This window comes from Armigeres subalbatus, chromosome 1 (genome assembly GCF_024139115.2).
Source record: "Armigeres subalbatus isolate Guangzhou_Male chromosome 1, GZ_Asu_2, whole genome shotgun sequence".
Lineage (NCBI taxonomy): Eukaryota > Metazoa > Arthropoda > Insecta > Diptera > Culicidae > Armigeres > Armigeres subalbatus.
In genome coordinates, this window is record NC_085139.1 from 94,370,550 (window position 1) to 94,389,182 (window position 18,633).

The window sequence follows — 18,633 nt, forward strand, 5'->3', positions numbered from 1 at the left end:
AAAATCATGACCCGCCGCACGGCATATTTTGGTGCTAAAACGGAAATGTCCCCTCCTCCGGTTTCATCGGGGCCCCTTGCATGCACATGGAGTGGCCAATGTGGCCATTTATCGATTTCAAGCGCATAACCATCTGTTTGGTAGAAAATCATGACAAAAGAGCCGCCGCGCGGCATATTTTGGTGCTAAAACGGAAATGTCCCCTCCTGCGGGTTCCCCGGGGGCACCTTGCATGTACTAGGAGTGGCCAATGTGGTCTTTTATCGATTTCAAGCGCATTATCATCTATTTGGTGGAGAATCATGACAAAAGAGCCGCCGCACGGCATATTTTGGTGCTAAAACGGAAATGTCCTCTCATACGGAATACCCGGGGGCACCTTGCTTGTACCAGGAGTGGCCAATGTGGTTGTTGAGAAGAGCTGGTAGGTTTTGCGAAACTGGTAACACTGGCAATGCCATATGCTTGCATACAGAAACAATTAATTTAGATTGAAAAGAGTTGTGAGGAGTCAGTGGCGTGAATGCTGAATTGAAACTAGATTGTAAGTTTTTTTATTATGAATATGTTAAGTTTATAAATTAATAATAATGAATAAATTCTAGCTTTGAAGCTGTGTAAAATGAAGCACACTGCTGTCAAAAGAGTTTCATTCGCACCACACAAAACCGCCGCAACAGTGGTCACTTATTGATTTCAAGCGCATAACCATCTGTTTGGTGGAAAATCATGACGAAAGAGCCGCCGCACGGCATATTTTGGTGCTAAAACGGAAATGTCCCCTCCTGCGGGTTCCCCGGGGGCACCTTGCATGTACCAGGAGTGGCCGCTTTCGTCGGAAGCCCTCTCATGGACCATACATTACCGTTTTAGGAGAATATATGAAGAATTAGCGATCGAATGGCATATATGGAGCGATTTTTTTGCTCCCCTTATATGACCGACAAGGTCCCCGTGGAAGTCGTTTCCCGGTGGCCATTGTCTCCAGAACCAGCATATCACCACATAGCCACAAAATTGATGAGTTTATCTTTAGAACGGTATATAAACTTTGTAATTCGGTTATAATTTGACTGTTTTATAAGCATTTACATTTCTGGGTCAATATGACCCTAACATCTTATTCGTAACTTTTTTTTGTGGGGTCGTTCCTGTTGCACCTTAAAATACTTTTTCATGTCAGATGCCTCATTTCCACAAAATATTAAAAGTCAAGAAATTCCAGAACGATCGGATTATCAGGTAAACAGTTATTCTACTTTAAAGTTTCGTTTTGGGTCATATTGACCCCAACATCTTACTAAGGTTAATGAATAAGAATTCCGAAGCTTGAAATTAAGAAATTATAGTACTGGTTGCGACACTACTTCGCTTTTCCAACCGTAACTGTAAAAAGGAGTGTCCCATGATGGGGTACAGTTTCTAATGAAATAAAAAAAAAGGCGCTCCAAAGATTTTTTAAGCCTAAAAAAGAAAAAAAAACATTTTTTTTTAATACAGGGTGCACAATACCAAAATCATAAATGAAGGTAATAAATCCTTTTGTCTTGCATTTTGCATGGTTTGTTATTTTCTGAAAATTACCGATTTTTATTGGTGATTTTGTATGTTCCACCAAAAGCTTCGAAACTGCGCCCAGAGTGGCCAATATCCTCAGAATCATATTTGGATGACTAAATTTAATTTGTCATTCAAAATTCCAAATGCCCATTTGCTATAGTTTATGATTTTTTTGAAAATGGTCGAATTTGATGCCTCCGGAACAGGGTTTGGAGAAAACAAAAAAACGATAATTGAAAGGCAAAAACTATTCCGAATTATAACAAGCTTTGAAAACAATTGTATCAAGCTTGTATACAAGTTTTTACCCTTCTTTAGCTCGCGGTAAACTTCTCAGTAGCAAGTGACCCTCGAACTGGGTCTCCTGGGTAATCGGGGGGCTTCGCGAACAACGTGCAGATTAACGTCACTTTTCTTGGGTTATTTTAAAAAGGAATTCTATTGTGGATGAAAACTATGGGTTTATTTAATTTATTGCTTTTTGTAGTGTGGGTGGGAAACTATTAGAAAAAACTATTGGTTTAAAATGTAGAGTGGATGGTTTATTGCTGATTGTGAGAATTGACGTACCGGTACTGCTGCTGTTGGAGTCGCGTTGCCTGTTGAACTCGTTGATGACGGTGCACGAGCGCTCGCCGATGATCCTGCCTTCTGGTCTAGTCTCCGGCGGGGTGGCGGTAGTTGTCGGAAAAAAACTGGTGGATTGGATAGCAGATCGACTTGGCTTGATGGTGCGATCTGCTTCTCTCTCTGGCGTCTTCCCTCTTAGGCTTAATCGACAGAGCCTAAGACGATACCGGAATGACTCTGCCGAGAGGGGTCCTCTTTAGCGATTAGAGCACCAATTTGGGCCAGAGGAATCGCTCCTTGGCAAATAATAGCCGCGCACGGCTAGAGCGTACGATGGTCCTTTACGTGTTAGGCGTAGTAGCTAGGGACTACTAGGCCGATCGTGTGCCTCGCCAACCTTAGGTCGGCAAACAAAATGGCGTTGTACTCTGAGGTACCACAAAAGGTCCTCAAACTTTTAGCAAATTCCGTACTAAACGCAACTAGTTTGTAGTATCATGTTAGACTTAAATTAAATTAGGCCGTACTGCACTTAGCTATGCACATACCTGATTGAACTTAATCACACCCGAATAACCACTCACTTAAACGAACTACTTGGAAACTTTTTAAAATACATTTTATCGATCCGAAGTACACGAACGCCAAAAGTGAGGGATGAACGACTCCTTTTGCGCCTCAATCCCACCCAAGATGAGAGTTTTCTTTTATCACCACCCCCTTTTGTTACTTGTTTTGCGCGCGCCTGCATGCTGTGTTGGTGTACTGTTAGAGAAACTTCACTGAAGACTTTTGTCTGACCTTATCGTGACCTCAGGGTCGTTTTATGATAGCTCTTTAGGAGAAATTGGGGGGATTTCAGGCGGAAATACTTCCCTGAATAATAGGCAAGGTGGAGAAGTCGACTAAAAAAAATACGAAAGTATAAAAAGGAGGAAATGACAAAAAATGGGCTATAGCAGAGGTAATTTGATTTTACATTATATATTCAGATGATTGGTTTTATGATTTTATGATTTCCGTTACATTGTAAGGTTATAATCGTAGGGAAATAGGAATATTCTCACATACCACATTGATGTTCTGGGTCGAGGAAATAGGATCGCTGGAAAAACACGAGCTCGGTTCTCCTCCTGGTCGTCTGTCGTTCAGTGACCTCGCGCTAACGAAATGGCTTCCGTCTGCCACCAAGCCAAAGAAAACTGACACAACTAGACACGAGGCTAACGGGAAACCTGGCCAAAGATAGCACTCCGGAGGTGAATTACGGTTCACTCAGGGGCACTGGGTTCACTTTCACGCTGCTGGAGGACACTGGGAACTTCCACTCGCGAACACCAAACTTTTTCCTTTCCGCGGCCTGGGGTCAATCCTGTATCGATTAGGCGGTTCCTGCACGGTTTTTTAGATAGAAAAATACTTCGTGAAAACGTGGACTATTTCCTTTTATGATGGCGGTTCACCTAATCTCTCCTCCAACGATGCAGCAGCTTTTTATTTGGCCTCGCGTCGGTTGTCGAACGTCCACCGACTGTGGCCGCCGTAACGGCGAATGAGGATTAGGGATGTGCAAGGAGGTGGGAAGAAATCTTTCGATCTTTATTTTTTTTATGGATTTAATTCAATCAAATTATTTGTTCATTAAATCAAATTACCTGAGGTATATTTACAATATTTACAAAGCAAATGTAATCATTTTAACGGGTTACAGTACCCACTGATGTTCAACATGTCGCCCTCTTTGTGTCCACTCTACTGTTATACAATTTATATATTCGAAAACACTAACGCTACTAACAAACATTTTTATTCTTGACTTAATTAAATTTACTAACAAAAATAAAACTTCTACAGGAAAATTTTTAGGAAATCAACAGAAAGTTCCTATTGAGTTTCTGTTGAGCATTCTTTGAAATTTCCACAGAAAATTGTGACTGGTAAAAGGGATGCTTTAACGTTGATTAATCTAGATTGTTTAAAACGGCTAGTTTTTTTTATCCTTTATTAGAGTGATTTTTTTTTTTGCAGAGATTAGTTCATCACTAGACGGCTAGTTTGGCATATTCATCTGTAAAACAACGGAAAAATTGCTTGGAATTTTAAAGGATTTTTTTAGGATTTCTGCAGAAAATTCTTTCTATTTTGGATAAGAAATTCTTGGGAATTTCCATTGACCGAAAGCGGCAGACGGCCAAACTGGTAATTTGGCCGAAAAGTCGTTTACCCTAACAGGTCGTCTGGCCGAAACGATCGTTGGCCGAAAATGCCGTTTAGCCGAAAAGGATTTTTGACAGAATGGGCCATTTGGTCATACGACCAAATGTCAATGACTGAACGGATAACCTTTTGTCTGTGCTCTGGGGTCAATATGACCCCAGACTACTTTGAGTGGCTGCCATTTATTTTAGTTTCAACCGATTCTCCTAATTTTTGGTAGTTTGGTAAAACTCGCCGAGATCTGTTTCCTAGGTGCCAATTCACTTCAAAATCTTGAAAATATGCGCTACAGTGTACTATTTTCAAAAACTTACGTTGTCTGTGCTCTGGGGTCAAATTGACCCCAAATTGAAATGCTATAACTTTTTTAATGCTTGGCCAATTTTGGATTTTTGGTGCTGTTTCGAAAGATAATTTAATCATCTTTAAGGTCGTTACCAAAGATTGACTATAGGTGGGCAGGTACATCGCGGGAGGGTTTTCGTAAAAGGGTACAAAATAGTGATTTTCATACTTATTTTACTTATATCTGAAAATCCTGCCCATTTTGAACTGGACCTTTTCGAAAAGGTTATGCAGGAAGGCGTTGATATGAGGCATTGATTAGTTTAGAGCTTGGTCGCTAGGTGGCGGTATATTTGAATTCATTAATTTAGACTACTCAAGTAATTCCGATATATGGAATTTTCCTCATTGTAAATATTCTTATCGCACAAATTTGAAATTTGTAAAGATGACGTCTTTAATAAAGTTGGTCTGGTGGGAATGGACTGTCATGTGACGGAATGAATAATTAGGAAATTTACAAATAGACGGCGCTAGCGGACTTGCAATATTCTTGCATATATGAAATATTGCTTTAGCTTGAGATCCCTCATACCTTCACTCAAGTTGTATTCGGCAACATTGTTCAGGATGTCTAGCACTACAAAGCGGTGCTCAATATAATGAGTACGTATTCCAATTTTTGAATTTGTGCGATAAGAATATTTACACTGAGGAGAATTCTATATATCGGAATATCTTAAGTAGTCCAAAATAATGAATTCAAATATACCACCACCTGGCGGCCGAGTTCTAAACTTATCAACGCCTCATGCCAGAGCACATGCCTTCCTGCATAACCTTTTTAAAAAAGGTGCAGTTCAAAATGGGTAGGATTTTCGGATATAAGTAAAATAATCATGAAAAATCACTGGTTTTATACCCTTGTTCACTAAAACCCCTCCCCGCGATTTACCCGCCCACCAATAGTCAATCTTTGGTAACGACCTGAAAGATGATTAAATTATCTTTCGAAACAGCCCCAAAAATCCGAAATTGGCTGAGCATTAAAAAAGTTATAGCAATTTTAATTTGGGGTCAATTTGACCCCAGAGCACAGACAACGTAAGTTTTTTTGAGCACAGACAGAAGGTTAATATTGTCAAAAATGGCCACACGTTTAGCTAAATGACCTTTTTGTCAATTGACCATTGAACAAAATTACGTAGCCTCTTTACTGTTAAGTCGATACTGGCCTTTAGACCAAAAGACATCCAGCTAAGTACCATTTAGCAAAACTAAACGTTAAAAGGAAACGGTTATCACTGTTATAACTGTTATGACCAAAAGCGACGTACAGCGAAAAGGAACATTTGGCCGGACTTGTAAAAAGTTGTTTGCCCTAACAGGTCATTTGGCTAAAAATGCCGTTCGGCAGTCAAGTCATTTGACCGAATAGATCATCTGACCAAAAACGTCTTTCGGTAAGAATTCCCAAAATTGTTTTTGTGTTATGCGATGCCTAAGGGTCTGTCTCATTTGGAGAATTAAACTTAAAAGTGACAGTTCAAAAATTAGCAAATAACCCGGCCATAAGAATGGCTGGTGCTACCCAGCAATTCCAATAAGACATCGATACAAAATGATTCGATATCTGTCAAAAGTAATCTTGCTCTGCGAGCAGGGTTATTCGATAATTATTGAAATGTCACTTTTAAGTTTAATTTCAGTTTAATTCTCCAAATGAGACAGACCCTAAGTGCACAAATTTAATCGTATACCAGACCCGAAAACGCTTTTTACGTACAAAAGTAGAGACGATATATGTATTTTTCTTATCCGACGTTGCACGGTAATGCATGCGATGTGCACGATTTTCAACGAGTTTGTTTTTTATACATTGCGATATAGTTTGTGATAACAAGCTCTCCTTGACAGATAATCCGATTTCATTTGAGTTTGTTTGCAGGAATATGCGATGTCAGCAAATGAAACTGGAATAAACTCGTAAAATAGCCATCCGTGCAGGAAAATTTATAAATAAACTTATGATCTGTAAAACCACAATGCGATTTTGATGAAATTTGGATCGGTAAACGATTTTAAATGTGCATTCTTATGCGATGTGGGGTCGCCTGGGTTGTCATTTGGCAGAAAAAGCCATTTGGCCCAAAAATGTTCTTTTTGCAACCTTCTTTGAAACGGCTGTCGTACGGCTGAATTTATCATTTTGGCAAAATGGCGTTTAGCTGAAAATGCCGTTTGGACGAAAGGAGAGTTTTTCAGAAAGAACATTTCCGGGCCAAATGAAAAAAGGCCTTTCCTATCAAACGACATTTTTGGTCAAATGATCTATTCGGTTAAATGATTTTTTTCACAGCTGTATGTCGCTTTAGGTCGACCTGATAACAGTTTGCTTCAATTCGGCTTCATGGGGTTTGATAAGATGACTTTTGGCTTAAAGGTCAGTGTCGACTTAAAAAGTACAGAGGTTACGAAATTTCGGTCATTAGGCCAAACAGATGGATATTTTTGTGTTATGTCCAATACCACCCCCTCTGGCTACGCCACTGCGTTCAATTATTGACATTTGGCAGTATGACCTGTTGGTCCAAACGATATTTTCGGTCACATAGCCCATTCTGTCAAACGACCATTTCGACCAAACGGCATTTTCGGGCTGATGACTTTTTCGGTCAAACAACCATTTCGGCTAAACGACCTGCTAGGACAAACGACTTTTTCGGCCAAATTACCAATTCGGCCGTATGTCGCATTCGGCCAATGGAATTTCTAATGGACAATACACATGTTTTCGTTTCAGTATGCACAGGCCGTTCGATAACTGCGACGCATTCTAGACGTTAAATAATTGTCAGACGACATCAGATGCAACAGAAGTGCACCTGATTGTGCATCTGTTCTATCAGTGCTATCATCGACTTTGAAATCGTTTTGAAGTTCAGCTGTCCGATAACTGCAAAACTGATGTAATTATCGAATTGCAGTTAACAGCATTGTAGTTAAATTACTTCCAGTTACCGAACGTTTACTGTACAAAGGATTTCCTGTAGAAGTCAAAAAAAAATGCGAACTATTTTCCGTTGAAATCCAAAGGTTTTTTTTATTGAAATCTACATTTTGAACAATCCTTCGCACAAAATTCTTAAGAAGTTTCCCTTTAACGTTCCGGAGAATTTCTCGTGAATATTCCAGAGAATTTCCCTTGAAAACTTCTTAGAGTAGTATCCCTGAAAACTCTTAAGAATTTACTGTTTTATCGTTGGCCATGCCAAACTAGCCGTCTTAATTATTGTAGACTGAGAAAGCTAACGTTAAAACATCCATTCTACCAGGCTCTCCTACAATTATGAAGAATTGTCTGTGTAAATTTCTAAGAATGCTCAACAAAAACTAAACAGGAACTTTCCGTGAATTTCCGAAGATTTTCCTGTAGAAGTTAAGAACAATTTCTCATGTAAATTGCGACGAATTTTAAGTTGAAATTCCAAACAATTTTATTTAGGCATTCTAAAGAGCTTCTCTTGGTAATTCCAAAGATTTTTCGAAACTTCAAAATAGTTCCCGTGGAAAATTCGAAAATAATTTCCAAATTTTGGAAAAACTTATAGAATTTTATGAAGAAGTTCATTGGATTTTTCGAAAAAAATCCGAAAAAATGCAATTTCTTAAGAAACGTAATAAAAAATCGCCACGCCAGCTCACGCCGCCGCCGCCGACCAAAATTCTAACAAGTGCCGCCGCCGACGAATATCGAACCGGCACACACCTCTATGGGTTGAACTTGAGAATGTTTTGGAGTACCTTGAACAAGACAATTTTGGTGCGCATATGCTTATGAAATTAGGTTGTGTACATATCGATGTTGACGACATTGCAGAAGCCTTGGTTGCTCCGATAGATAAATTGGGTTGAACTTGAGAGTACCTTGAATATCTCGTATTCAAGAAAATGGGGTTTGCTTATGGAATCAGGTTGGGTACATATAGATTTAGAGAACATTGCAAAAGCCTTGATTGATCTGGTAGATAAATTGAGTTGAACTTGAGAACGTTTTGGAGTACCTTGAGAATTTCGTGTTCAAGAAAATTGGGATTGCATGGGACGGATATGCTTATGGCATCATTTTGGGTACATATCGATGTTGAGGACATTGCAAAAAGTCTTGGTTGATACGGTAAATACTTTGGGTTCAGCTTGAGAACGGTTTGGAGTACCTTGAACATCTCGTATTCGAGAAAATTGGGTTTGCATGATGGGCATGTCCCTACTGGACCGGTTGAGGCACACATCGACAACGAAAACATTACAAAAGTCTTGATTGATCTGGTAGATAACTTGGGTTAAACATGATAACGTTTTTGGAGTACCTTGAACATCTTATATTCTAGAAAATTGGGTTTGTATAGTGCGCATATGCTTATGGAATAAGAATAAGTTGGGTTCATATCGATGTTGAGGACATTGCAAAAATCCTTAGTTTATCTGGTAGATACTTTGAATTGTATTTGAGAACGTTTTGGAGTACCCTTAACATCTCGTATTGAAGAAAATTGATCACTGTCTCAACGATCAAAATGACTAAACTTAATAGAGTGTTTATAATTATCAAACAATGTGGTATAGGATCCAAACATGATTTTTCACAGCCAATCTAAAACGCTGGGTATATATGACCCATTGGCCATTGACAGATTATTGCCCGAACCGATATCAGCTATTGTGAAAACTTTAAGATGATGCATGGCGCTTCTGTGTCATACAAGTGGAAACATTTATTATATTATCATTGTGTGCCAATTTGCAATAAAAGATTACAGTTCTTCAACAGACGGCAGACAGAAACTTTTGAACTTTGGAGAACAAATCCCAATACGATTCATCCGAACAATAATACCTCATTGGGAAAAAACACTTGTAGTCAAGGTGAGCCGATTGCTCTACATAGTAATAATGTCTCAGGTAATGCGTCTACTTGACAAAGCTATATCAACGAGCATTATTGATTTGAATACTCAACTAGAAAATAGCGAAAGATTACACCGAATTCCTCGAAGAACGAAACATTTCGCGAGCAGATCCTAATTACAACAATCCAGGTTATTCCCCTACACAAGAAAAGCAAGAAGTGTGTTCTTATTTTTCGCACACATGCGGACATTATCTCATTTCGTTGCGTATACGACGCCTAATATTCTGAGTTCCCTATTTCTGTTCTCACGAATAGGATTTTTAATCACGTGCTTCGTTGCTCAACCACACTGCTACACTGCATTCTGTAGAAGGTTGGGTTCGAATGTTTCCTTATAATTATTTCCAACATGACTATTTCTTTTATATGAAAATCTATCCCTGGCTTTACACATGCTTATTTCCGTGGGTGTACGTGAAGAGTTACGATGTCTCTGAAGAGGATTGTTTTTAACCCCCATCGACGTTTCTATGACCTACCTAAAACAGTGAACAGTGGCCAATGATAGATGCAAACAAATAACCCAAAGCGTTCGTGTCGCACGTGGTACCTATCATATTAGTTTTGTATTTTGCCTAATAAACAATTTATGTAAGCCTGATTATCAGTACGATTAGTGTGATTGACGTACATACTTACTGATTACATTGGCTGATCATTATCTCCAACAGAGATAGTTATTTGAATTATGTTTTAAAGCAAAAGAATGAAATCGATAATAGAGTTGTGCCTAGTTCTAACCAGGTTCAAACCTTTACAGAAATGAGCAGTGGGTATTTTTATTTTTTTTTTGTTAATCTTTATAAACGAGGCTGGGTCATCTTGTATAAGTATTTATATTGTTTAACATCAACAACAACAACGGATCAAAAGGCTAGGGGGTTCATCATCGGACGGATTCAAAACAAGCCACTCAAAACATAGCTGATAAGATAAGCATAAACTGATGGATACTTTCCCAACATTCCGTTTTTAATCAATCATTAAAATACGCTAACGTGACAGATGCGATGAACACCTGCGATAATCTATTACTACTTTTGGGGCATTCATCATAGTGTTGAAGGTTGGATCCTGAATTTCAATAATGTTTCAGGACTTCTTAGCTTTTGAAAGTTTAGTGTGGAAATTCCGCCATTACGAAAGTTCCCTTGATTTCCGGCTAGCGATTAGTTTGAATCAAACCCGCGCTGCGCAGAACACATTTGAATCATTTGTTTGAGAATCTGCATATATCCAATCTTTGTAAATCTTCGATACTGATTAAGCAGCACTACATAATTGCTTTTTAAATTGCTGTACATTTGCAGTTTCTCAAACAAACGGTTCAATTGTTCTCAAATGATGTCGATAATTGCGCATGGTCCAGCCATGATGCTTATTTACGATCAGCTTAGCTTAGTTCAATCTTATCGCTGCGACAGACAAATTGTGTACAAACCAACTAAAATTTTCTCAATATTTTCTCCGACATCTTCAACAGAGGCACAGACATGGTGGACATCATATCCAACCGTGTGCAGGAGGCATACGGCTCGTTCCGGCTGCCCGGCATGTTCGGCACGACTCAAACCGTCGAGGCCGGCAGTTTTTCCACCTACGCCATGCTGAAGCGCTTCGGCGAGCAGAAGAAGCGCAAACGGCAAATGGACAAGGAAAATGAACGCAAGGTAGGTGCCGCGCAATGGTTGTTCTGATTTGTTGTGCTATTTTCTTCCTATGATTGATTGCGTCGCGAATTCGCAGCATTGCACCGACGATGTCACTCGAAGTGCATCGAATATGACGAACCTTTACGCTGCCTTAGCCAATTGACAAGGTCAATTGCTGCGGGTCAATTAGAGCAACCGATTTCGCACGCAACAGTCTGCTATGTACAATAAATCTAATGCTTTATGATTTGTTATTTGTGACTGTAAATAGTAATGTATTTTTTCTAACACTCTACTATTTGTTTTGCTTCCTTCACATGCTTCATAACACGGAATTCGGAAATGTTTTCTAATTATCAAAAACTGTTCACGCTATCCTCCTAACTTTCGCCTACGATCGCCGACGATGTACAGATGCGCGAGGACAGTTTGTACCAGATGAAGAATTCGGCCACGCCACATATCACATTAGAGGCCAAGACGATGCCTGGGCTGGCTTGCCGATTTTGTTCCCCGGCCGAAAGTGTAAGTCATAATTATTATATGTTTTTGATGTTTTAAATTATCTGCCCTAGTATGCAACTCATCTAACGTTAACCGCAAATGGCACTTAATTAAAGGCTGCTACAATGAATTCGCCATCGTTGTATCGTGTTAACGTTATCTCCACAGTGTGCCAGTTTTTTGTGTGAATTATTGCGTGAATAATTAATTGTAATTCGTCTATGTGATTAAAATTAAATTAGTTGATTCTGTTGATACCCATAAACTGTATCATGTCGTGCCCAAAGTGCTTGCTTCCCGTTAACTGCAAGACGGATATATGTGTTGTTTGCGAAGGAAAGTGCTATGGAACTTTCCACGCTGCATGTGTACAGTTTTCCGAAACAAGTTTGTGTTGCCTCAACAAAAACGTTATTTGGCTATGTGACGATTGTCTACTCAGCTTCCACGAGCACCAGCGTCAGCAAACGCCGATCACCAATAAACAGGGCTGGTAGCGATGAATGCCGTTCAAAATAGTGACTTTAGTGACCAACTATGACGAAAAAGTGACCAAATAGTGACTTTAAATTGCAGAAATAGTGACCAAAAAGTGACTTTTGTATGAACCGCGAATAGAGCTACAAGTTGCATTAGCGTTGTTATGATATAATTCGTAGATAACAAACTAGTGTTAATTACTTTTCTAGAATGCTAGCAGAAATAAAGAAAAGGCAAAAACAACAAAAGCATGAAGATTACTGCTACTGGCCACGCTACTGGCCATCTTCACAACAAGGAGGGGAGAATGGAAGCAAGAGGCCAGTGACTGCGACACTCTCATATTTAAGTACCACGGAGATGGTTATTGAGGATGGTATTCGTTGGATCAGCCAGACACCAGCAATGTGACCGTCTAAGACGAATTAAGTACTCTCCATTTAATTCCACCAATTATTTCGATATCTTTGCAGATACGTATTTCGACCACAACTGTGTGGTCGTCTTTAGTGTCTCGTACTTGACTCGACTCAAGTCGACAAGTCGAGTCAAGTACGAGACACTAAAGACGACCACACAGTTGTAGTCGAAATACGTATCTGCAAAGATATCGAAACAATTGGTGGAATTAAATGGAGAGGACTTAACTCGTCTTAGACAGTTGAATACATTCCACTAAAAGAGCTAATATATTTTTCTTACTAGCAATGTGACCAAGGTATCATATTAAGTAACACACCACGAGAAGGTATCTACCCGGCCTCACTGGAACGGGTAGTGAATTAAAAGTTGTTACACAAAATTATTTAACTACAACATTTTTTGTTTAGTATGAGCTCGAAGCTTTCTAACAGCAAAGAATGATAAAAAATTATCTAATTGATTCCTAGACGGTGAACTATTTGGACTCACAAAGCATATAAATCTTTGGTAGGACCATTGATTTGTGAAATATAAATTATTTTAAATAAATAAAGAAAAGTTTTAGAATTTCGATTTTACCTTTTATTAAACTATGATTTAATAACAAATTTAAAGAAAGATTTTGGGAATTTGAACTCAACGTGGCATTCTGAGGAAAATTTTGAAAATCCAATAAAACTATGGTCTCTAATAAGAAATCTAGAAGTTCTGATAAACTATAATTTCTAAATGGAAGACTACCCGCATAATTACAAACTGTACATGGATATTTTCCCGTGCGGTCGATAACAGTATCCTTTACTGTTGACAACTGTAAATGAACAATCTCATATAAAGTTTTAACAGTTTGTGGTACGGTTATTTGACAAATAACAATATGTTGAATGGGTTGTTAAGTTATGTCACCATAAAAAATCGTCTGTTTTCGCGTGCAAAATTTTCGCTCAACAGTATGATAAAAAGTTGGCATATAATGCTTGAAATATAAAACTTTTTAGGAATAGCATGTTGTATATTGACATTTAGTGATGATGTCGAGTAGTTATGGTTGAATTGACCGAAAAATATTTGATAACCGCAACGTAAACTGTGAAGGTCCCGAGCAGCACACATGTTGCAAATAGATTGCTGAAACTGATATATGACCAGATTCAATCACAATTAAGACGCAGACACCAAAATCTCTTCAATTGTGCTGCTTGAGCTATATCTTACATCGTAATAATGATTCTGACCATATAACATGTTGTTTTTTATTATGCGGGTAGCAATAAAGTATTAAATTTAATAGAACATGGTTGGCCAATTAATCTCAAGTTATAAAAATCTTTTTAATCAAATTAATTTGTTTCGTTTTAGATTTAAAAAACGACCAATTCATTCACCTCTACGATAGTTTCTAGGAAACTATTCTTAATTGTTAATAAACAGAATCTTTTTTATAAAAATGTGATATTTCTAAAATATTTCAATCAAAAAGTTTTAAATTACACGATGACCCTTTATAGCGATTTTATTCGCGAGCTTTTTTCATGCGCAGATGTTCTTTACAAATTTTGGCGGAGTTAGGAGCACTCAATTAAAGTAAAAATGAACACGAGTGAGTAAACTCGTTATGAAGAATTAGCAGTGTCGTGTTATTTTGTTTTTCTTTTTGAAAAAGCCATTAATCAAGCATTTTTTTCGATCACGGCTTCCTGCATATGATCTGCAACTCATTTTCGCAAAGCCTGTTTTTACGCACGGTCAAAACACCATCTAGCCTGGTCTTGTGTCAGAATTACTTCTAACTGCTGTACAATTTCTTTTTCGAGACTTATCCCGAAAGGTCGCAAGGCGAATTTAACAATCATAATGTACCTACTTTCTGTCATCGACGCCCTTATCGCTTATTATTGTCCCTAACGTTGAGAAACATCAAACATCATTGTCATGTGATGAGACTTAGGCTGTTCACCATCTTCGCCATCGGAGGGTATAACCGCGCATCAACACAAGTGGTTCTAGTTCCAATACTCCTCAATTCTGTACTCTATACTCGAGGTCAACCGCAACAAATTCCATTCGTGAAGATCAAGATCATAGTCGACATGAATCGGAAATAACCTCACAACACGCTTGGAACTTATATAGTCCATATTTCTCAAATTTCATATATTGCAGCTAGATTTATATTTAATTTGGTTGATAATAATTGTAGATACAAATGATTTTTATTTTGACCTTTTTAACAATATGCAATGCAAAAATAGTGACTTTTTAGTGACCATTTTGCGAAAAATAGTGACTTTAGTGACTTGAGTTGCAAATAGTGACTTTTTAGTGACTAGACTCAAAATAGTGACCAAGTCACTAAAAGTGACTCGCTACCAGGCCTGCCAATAAAGAACCTACGGAGAGCGCATCCCGAATCATTGCTGCAGAATTGACCAACATTACAGCGAAAGTGTCTTTTTTCTTGAGCAAGGGTAAACGGACATCTGCAACCAGACACCTGAGGTGGTATGTTATGTAACTCTTACCCGATCCACTAGAACCAAAACCCTTTCGCCAGTCCGTACCCCCGGCCCCAATTAAGCAATACATCAGGGGCGGGGGGGCATTGAGAACGCTCACGCCTATGCATACGCACTTAACGCAACATCGACTTCAAGGGTGGTAACCTCACCACCTGACGATCGCAAGCTATGATAGTAACCTAGTGGTCCGTATCATAATCTCACGTTGGAGACAAACACCCGACAACATCCACCGCGCATGAACCGCAATGACGTCTATATCTACATACTGAGGTCCCCGCAGCCCACCCCCGACATGCTGGTTGTCGGGGTGAGCAAAGTGTTCACTGCATCACAGGTGCCCTTACTGCACTCGTTGGTTTTGTTCCAGACGCCACCCCCGCTGCCGGTTCGACACAACCACCCTTTACTGCGGTGTCCCACGCTCCTTGCCATTTGAGCAACGAGGCTGCTCTCTTGACACGACGCACATGCACCGAGTCACTTTCGTTGTAGCACTCCACATCTTCCTCTAGGAGTATGTCAATCGGCATCAACAGCGAAAGTGTCTGAGCTGATGAAAATGGTATCTGAACTAAATGAGCGAGATACACTTTCCGAAGAACGCTTCGCAGAGATTTTCCACAACGATTCGACCCACAAGAGCTCAAGCAGATTGTAGCTATCGATTAGTACCGCCATCTCGACAGCATTTATCGATAACAAATTCTATCCGTAGCTACGAGCTACGAAGTTCTCTTTGCTGTTATCGAACATCGACAGAAGAGCATCTGAGGCAGAAATCAATGAAATGGTATCGCAAAAACTAGGGTTAGAAAGCAATAATTGTTCTATTTCTGTCAGAAAGCTAGTGTCGAGCATGGAAGCAAATGAATCTAATGAATATGTCTCGTTTGAAGTCATATTAGACGACAAGTATAAAGAAAAAGCATTGTTGGACAAAACGTGGCCTTCAAGAATATATTATCGTGAGTTTTTTTTTTAACGAACTAGGATTACATGGAAACCCGTATGAAATAAAAGTACGATTTGACTACGGGCTGGGATAAGTACCTAATATAATAATTCTAATTTCGGACTCAAGTGTTGTTTTTTTGTTTGTTTTTATGTTCTGTTTTGCCTTTCTCGTATACTAAGTATACGGTAAAGGCTATATGATCGCTCCAAAAACAAACTTTTTATAGAAGGCTCGGAGACCCATAGTGTTATATACCGATCGACTCAGCTCGACGAATTGAGGTGATGTCTGTGTGTATGTGTGTGTGTGTGTGTGTGTGTGTGTGTGTATGTGTGTTCGTCTGTGCGCACCCACCCAAAAAAAATGTCACTCATTTTTCAGGTACTTATCCTTAACCTTATCCTTAATTTACTCGCAACAAGTTGCATTCGACGCAGGACACTCTGCCATTGTTTCCTATTGAAAATTGGTCAGATCGGACTATGGGCTCGGAAGTTATGGCCAAAATACCACTTTTATTACAGAAAAAAATGTCACTCATTTTTCATGCACTTATCCTTAACCGATTTAATCGCAACAAGTTGCATTCGACGCAGGATACTCTGCCATTGTTTCCTATTGAAAATTGGTCAGATCGGACTATGGGATCAGAAGTTATGGCCAAAATACCACTTTTTTATAGAAAAATTGAGAAAAAAAATGTCACTCATTTTTCAGGCACTTATCCTTAACCGATTTACTCGCAACAAATTGCATTCGACGCAAGATACTCTACCATTGCTTCCTATTGAAAATTAGGCAGATCGGACTATGGGCTCAAGAGTAATGGCCAAAATACTATTTTTATAATGCACAAGAAAGGCACCATTACCGCTAAGTGGATTAATCAGGGTTTTTATGTAAACTTTTAGGATAGAATTGATTTTAAGAATTGTATTGATCTCGTTTTTGGTCATCAAATGATGATGGTTATTTATGGTTTGTTATGTATTACAATCTGTGCAGCGTTAGTTGAAATAGAGTTTACAGAAGTAATAAATTCTGTATTCGTGTTGCTTGGTTCGATGTATCGCTTGTACCCGAAGGTAAACATCGCAGCCGAAATGTCTGACATTTCGTTCATATCGAATGCGCAGGGGTTATACAAGTACAGTCGACTCTCTACATATCGATGTTCTGTATCTCAATATCTATCCTTATGTCGATGGTTTCCTCGGTCCATTCAATCTACATACATTTGGGCTTTCTACATCTCGATAACCTTCCTATCTCGAGGTCTGTTCTGATCATATTTTGTTCTGGATTCTCTATCCACTCTCTGTCGATATGTTCAAATTTTTAGACTACTAGACCATCTTTGGACGATAGCAAACAGATCAACAATAAGAAATGACATTTGTTTTGTTGTCGTTTTTCATAGCAACGAGCTATTTCGATCTAGTACTCATTTCAATTTTACTTCCATTCTTCGATCTCTCCCTATTTCGATGGTCCCTTCAATATCGAGATGTGGAGAGGCGACTGTATAACAAGTCCCCTTTCAGAGAAGTTCTATCTTACCAAATCGAGTTGACATTTGTCAAATCTTTGATCGAATTCATAAACTAGAAAATGAGTTACTTAACATTTAACCAAATCATATAATCAATTCGAACTTCAATTTTGAACTATGCTCAACTGAATCGTATGACCTTCGAAATTACATATAAGAACAATAATCATCACTTTTGTTCGATTTCTTCTTACATTTAGATTTTCTAACACTTGAAGCTTCTTCCTCAACGTTTCGGTGCTTCCGCTTTCTGCTTCCCCTGGAAAGCCCACGCTCTTCGTCTTCACGGACTTCCTCTTGTTCTGACCAGTCTAGCCGTACTGTAGGGTCATGGGTTCGAGTCCCATCGAAGGGAAAGTGGTTACCTCCAATACATTTTCCAAATCAATATCTTCCACATAATGTACATATTCACATATGAGTTTTCACAACATTGTAAACATTCAATAGTGAAATTGAAATGAAATAAATGATGTGCAGAAAGATGTTTTAGTATCATAAATACATGCCCATAATAGCTCTTATTATTTTTGAACAAATTGAAAATGTGTAGCCAACAATATTTTAGATGAAATCTAGTTGCTTGTAAACGTACGATTCGGGAGAAGTACTTTTCAAAATGTATGCTGGACATATTCATGAAGATGTTCGCTACGCTGAGAAACATCTTTTGCCACGGGGCTGGTTTTTCTACATTTTTTACCAGCTATTAAACCGCCTAAACCAGAGGTTCTCAACCCAACCCACCAAGGTACATGTACCCACCCCTGGGGGTACCTTCGCTGATTCTCCCAGGGGTATCTCGGACAAAATGCTTAATGGCGGATATATTACTATTCCGATGCGATCAGTTTATCAAAATCTATGAAAAGCTCAGTAGCTTCGTTGCAAAAGCCTTCTTCGAAGCTTTTCGTAAGCCTTCTTCCGAGCAGCTCGTAAGC

The 18,633-nt window shown here is 38.8% G+C and overlaps 1 protein-coding gene across 3 annotated transcripts in view; it reads left to right on the forward strand.

Annotated features, from left to right (window-relative positions):
• LOC134202727 (glycerol-3-phosphate acyltransferase 1, mitochondrial) overlaps positions 1-18,633 on the forward strand; it is a 99,930-nt gene that overhangs the window by 65,113 nt on the left and 16,184 nt on the right. For 2 of the 3 annotated variants that reach the window (XM_062677737.1, XM_062677733.1), the window contains exons 2-3: positions 11,088-11,274; positions 11,671-11,781. In XM_062677737.1, the coding sequence (XP_062533721.1) occupies positions 11,098-11,274; positions 11,671-11,781 (288 nt within the window). In that variant the 5' untranslated portion in view covers positions 11,088-11,097. The remainder of the gene's footprint in view (positions 1-11,087; positions 11,275-11,670; positions 11,782-18,633) is intronic. The other variant, XM_062677740.1, reaches the window with a different exon arrangement.